This window comes from Papaver somniferum, chromosome 11 (assembly GCF_003573695.1).
Source record: "Papaver somniferum cultivar HN1 chromosome 11, ASM357369v1, whole genome shotgun sequence".
NCBI lineage: Eukaryota > Viridiplantae > Streptophyta > Magnoliopsida > Ranunculales > Papaveraceae > Papaver > Papaver somniferum.
Genome location: NC_039368.1, coordinates 132,158,867 through 132,164,115, shown reverse-complemented (window position 1 = coordinate 132,164,115; position 5,249 = coordinate 132,158,867). Strand labels below are relative to the sequence as shown.

General features: G+C 36.5%; 1 protein-coding gene across 1 annotated transcript; it reads right to left on the bottom strand.

Moving 5' to 3' along the window:
* Positions 1 to 3,528: 3,528 nt before the first annotated feature.
* On the bottom strand, positions 3,529 to 5,036 carry LOC113320803 (probable WRKY transcription factor 41). The gene is made up of 3 exons (XM_026568695.1): positions 4,600 to 5,036; positions 4,349 to 4,477; positions 3,529 to 4,250 (listed from the first exon to the last, which is right to left on the bottom strand). The coding sequence occupies exons 1-3, from the start codon at positions 4,842 to 4,844 to the stop codon at positions 3,695 to 3,697; spliced, it is 930 nt and encodes a 309-aa protein (XP_026424480.1). The 5' UTR covers positions 4,845 to 5,036; the 3' UTR covers positions 3,529 to 3,694.
* Between the last annotated feature and the right edge of the window lie 213 nt (positions 5,037 to 5,249).

Below are 5,249 nucleotides of genomic sequence, written 5' to 3'. Positions count from 1 at the left end.
GTTCATTCACTTGGTCTAATAATCATTCTACTCCTTTATTGTGCACATTAGATAAGTTTTTGTTCGATCATGATTTTGAGGAGGCTGACCCTAACGCTCTTCAAATTGTTCTAACTAGAACCATCTCAGATCATAATCCAGTACATGTAATTACTGAACCAATTGTGCCTCCTAGACCTTACTTTAAGGTCGACGGGGTGTGGATTGAGCATAAGGATTTTGCAAGGAAGGTGCAGAATTGGTGGGAAGTAATGTCTTTTCAAGGGAGTGCTAGATCTAAATTCTCCTTAAAGCTACAGAACTTGAAACATCTAATAAAACCTTGGAGAATTCAGGAGTTTGGGGCTATTGGGAGGGAGAAGACTTCTCTTACTGACAGAATTCATGAGTTGAACATTCAAGAGGAGACTGGCGCTTTACTTCACAATCAGTTGGAGGAGAGATTACAATGCAAGTTTAAGTTGAAGAACATTGAGACCTTGGAGGCTAGAAAATGGCAGCTGAGAGCCAAGCAAAATAACTTCAGGTGGGGTGATGATAACACAAGATATTTTCATAGCATTGCTAGTGCTAGAAGGAAAAGAAACACGATTGTTAAATTGCAGGTTGGTGGTGAGGATTGTTTTGAGCAAAGCATTATAAGAGAAGAAATCAGATCTTTCTATATTAATCTTTTCACACAACAGGATGAAGTTAATTCTCAGATGGAAAATTTATATTTTCCAAAAGTGAAAGAGGAGGATAAAGGTTGGATTGAAAGAGAGTTTTCATAGGATGAAGTTTGGGGAGTTGTGAAGAAAATGGGTCAAAACAAGGCCCCTGTGCCAGATGGTTTTACATCAGAATTCTTTAAGTCATGTTGGAGTACAATTAAGGAAGATCTCATGAATCTTATAAACGATTTCCACATGTACAGTTCTATAGATTGGAGATTTAATTGTTCTTTCTTAACTCTTATTCCAAAGAAGGAAGATTCTTGTACTCCTAAGGATTTTAGACCTTTAAGTCTAATTGGGAGTGTCTATTAAATTCTTTCTAAATTTCTAGCTGAGAGGTTGAAGAAAGTTATGCCAGAGTTGATATCTGACTTTCAGGGAGCTTTTATTCATAATAAGCAAATCTTAGATGGAGTTCTAATAGCAAATGAATGTGTTGACAACAGACTGAAATCTAAGAAACCTGGTATCTTATGCAAGATTGATATGGAGAAAGCTTTTGACAATGTCAATTGGCAATTTTGTTTACTATTCTGCAGCTGCATGACTTTGGCGCAATTAGATGGTGTGTATCCTCTTCTCATATTTCAATTCTGGTGAATGGAAGCTCTACTGAGAAATTTAATCCTAGCAAAGGCTTAAGACAAGGTGATTCTTTATCGCCTTATTTATTCTTGCTGGTGGTGGAAGTTCTTTCTAAATTGATTAATGATGTTGTGGCTAGGGGTCAGCTCTCGGGTTTTCAAGTAGTGGAGCAAGGGACTATAATTTCTCATTTGCAATTTGCAGCTGATACTCTTATTTTTATCGATACAAGTACAGATGAAGTAAGAAGACTTTTCATCATTTTAGATGTTTTTGAAACCTTAACAGGCTTGAAGTTGAACATGGAGAAAAGCACTATGATTAGTATAGGTGCTGAGGAAGTTATTGATGTTTTAGCAAAGGAGTTATCTTGGGATGCCATTTACTTATCTTGGGATGCCAATTGGAGCTCATTGGAGGAGTATATCACTTTGGGAGCATGTTATTCTTAGAATGCAACAAAAGCTTGCTTCATGGAAGAAGAGAAAACTCAACAAAGCTGGGAGGCTAGTGCTTATAAAGAGTTGTTTGGCTAGTTTACCTATTTATTATCTTTCATTATTTCACTTGCCTGTCATCATTGAGAAAAGAATGATCAGATTAATAAGGGATTTCTTATGGGGAGCTGAGGAGGGTAGGAAGAAGTTGGTTTGGGTGGGTTGGCCAAAGATATGCAAACCAAAGAGATGTGGTGGTTTGGGAATTAGAAGCCTAAGAAAAACTAATTAAGCTTTATTAATCAAATGGATTTGGAGGTATTCAAACAACAAAAGCATCTTGTGGAGGAAGATTGTTTACCAAAAGTTTAAGAAAGATGGTGATGTGCTTATGCCTGATGTCGATGACAATTCTCGATGTAGGAGTTTGTGGAAGAACGTAGTGAACATGGTTCCAGTTTTGCAAGAGATTGTTGTGTTTACTATCAGGAATGGAAGGGGATACGGTTTTGGAAAGATAGGTGGGTAAATAGAGGCTGTCTAAAGGATCTTTTCCCTGTGATTTTTAAAGCTGTCAAATTTAAAGACGCGACTATAGCTGAGGTTCTGGGTTCTTCTGGGTGGAATTGCATCTTTAAAAAACAGTTGAATGCTAACGAACAATTAGAATGGGATTTACTGAGAAGGGATTTAGCAGTTTTGCCGAGATTGGTAGAAGAAGATGATGAGATGAAGTTAATGGATAATTTCAGTGTACACAATTGTTATGAACTTCTGGCAAGAGACAGTGACGTTTGTAACATTGAGGTTCATCTTTGGAAGACTAACATTCCTCATAAGGTCAGTTTCATATTATGGGCGAGCTTTCACAATTCATTGCCAACAAGAGATGTACTGGGTCCTAGAGGAGTAGATATCGATTCAGATTGTTGTGTGTTGTGTAATGCAGAGAGGGAAACAACAGACCATATGTTCATTCACTGTCCCTTTTCCTTCAAGGTATGGGATTATTTCATCAAGGCATTTAAGATTGTTTGGCCTCTTCCCGGTTCATTGTTACAGCTGTTTGATGCTTGGAGGGAGAATGTTTTGAGAGGAAGAGGAAGAGAAGTGTGGAAGATCGTTCATTATGCAATCTGCTGGATAATCTGGACGGATAGGAATGATAGAGTCTTTGGAGCAAGGAGAAAAAGAGTGACAGAAGTGATTGACAATATCAAGTATCTGGTTGTTCTGTGGTCTTGGGATGCAGATACATTTAAGTTTATCAACTTAAGTCTAATCTGGAGCAATTGGGATCTTCTAATGAGCACGTAACTCCTGGTTTGGTCTTGTTCTGGAGCAACATGCAAGTTAAAGGTCCATGTGTCGCTGTAATTTGCTTTTGGCTTGTTTTGGTTTTTGATCTGTTGGCCTGTAATGGCTTTGTTCTCGCCTGCAATGGCTTTGTACTCGCCTGCTATGGCTTTTTCTTTCCTCTACCTTCTGGTAGTTGGATTTTTTTAATATAACCTTCTCGTTCGAAAAAGTCTCCAACATAGATTTACTTGTTATCTGTTGGTGCTGCCTAGTAACTGCCGGGTTCTTGGTCAATTCTTATATTTCATATTGGTTCCAATTAAGCTAATGAAACCAAAAATACACTAATGTTATCTCACACAAAAGTTATTCTTTGAAATTTTGTGTTGCATAATGGATTTTGAGTTATAAAAGCTATAGGTGCTCATGTGGACAAATATTTTTTTTATCACAATGCATATTTTAAGTCGCATCGCATGGTATCTTGGAACTTTAATCTTTTCTTAAACATATTACCGGAGTGGGATTACATCGAAATGAGATTATCTCCATAACTAGCAGATAAATCCTCACCTTATCTAATTGTACAAAATCAATGACGACTATACATCAAATAGATACAACTGCTTCAAAAAAATAAAAAATAGACAACTTGAATTACAAGCCATCGATAAAACCCAACTCGAAATACAAATCTGCAGAATCGAATGCTGAAGTTACGGTTGAAGTGAATCCAAAAGGATCAAAATCTAAAGTTTGCAAGTCCTGAACTCTGTAAGGAGAAAAGGAATTGGATTCTGAAGTTTTAGGAGATGAAAAAGGACTACTCACGAAGTGATTATCAGGTGTCATCGAAGATAAAATGTCGTTGTTGTTGTGACTTTCTTTCTCTATACATGGAATGGGTATTGAATCCGAAGGAAATGAGAATGAAGGTGATCTTAGAACTGCTTGAGTCGTATTCAAATCCTCTGTTTTACCATGACAACCTGTTTGAAAATTGATAATTGTTTCTTGTGACTTTTTCAGTCGTTTTTCATTCTCTTGATCGGGTGAGTTTTCTGATTTCCATGGTAGTAAATGTTCAGCTTCGGTACAAGTATGTTTTCCCCGGTAGGTGACATTAAAGATGGATGTGTCTTCGTCGGATCGTTGAACTTGTTTCATGGCTAAACAGTCTTGAGCATTCTTATAAGCACATTTGTAATAACCTCTGGAGAAATAAAAATCTAATTAGAGGCTAATAATCAAGTTTCCTTCATCTTATTGTATGTTCTAATGATCAAGTTTAGAATTTATTTTCTTGCTCACCTTGGATGTCTGGTTCCAAGAATGTCTTTCTGTCCGTATTTCCTCCAACTATATCCATCTTCTATGGGTCCTTCGAGCCCTGTCTGTTCGCAAACTCGTACTTGCTCCGTCCATCTTGGTACCGTCTTCCTATAATCACAGAAAAAGGAACACTTATAAGATGGGATACTCACGGTATAGATATATATCTTTCACAAATTTTATTAGATGTCATCTCAAACATAAGAGATCCAGGTATATATATTATATACCTCTTTTTGCAGGAAATCCCATTGAGATCGTAGTCACTGACGATTTTAGAGTTGATCCCACTCAACATGGAAAGAGATTTTTCAAAGGTTGATAAGATTATGGGTACTAACAAGTGTCCATTAGTACAAGTAGCAACATCAAAATCGGATTCTAACTGTTTTAGTAGTTTTTTAGCTTGGGTTAGCTCATTGAGTATCAATGGCTTTTGATCCAGGTAACTCATGCTTCTTGTATTGTTCTCCATTTTAAAATAACTACCCAATCAATTGGTATAAAAAGAGAAGTGGAACTCAAACAAGAATCAGGAGCTTAAAAAGATTTATGACTCAATAAAGAAAATTTCTAAGAAACTAGTTTGAAAATTTTGAGAAATGAGTGGTGATTGTTCGAGTTGGTGCAATATGTGTTTCAACCGACTCAAACAAGAAGATCCAGAAAGAACGTGAGTGATGAGTTTAAAAGGGTTGAAGATGGTTGTGCATTTATAGAATTCTTTCATCATACTAAATTTAGCTATAATATTCCAAATATGCCCATGGTTTTTTCTTTAACATTTGGAATTTTATGTCCTTATATGTCATTTTAGTTCAAAGAATTTGAATCCGCGTTGCTTTAGTTATCCAATGTTCCGAGTAGGATTAATTTCAGG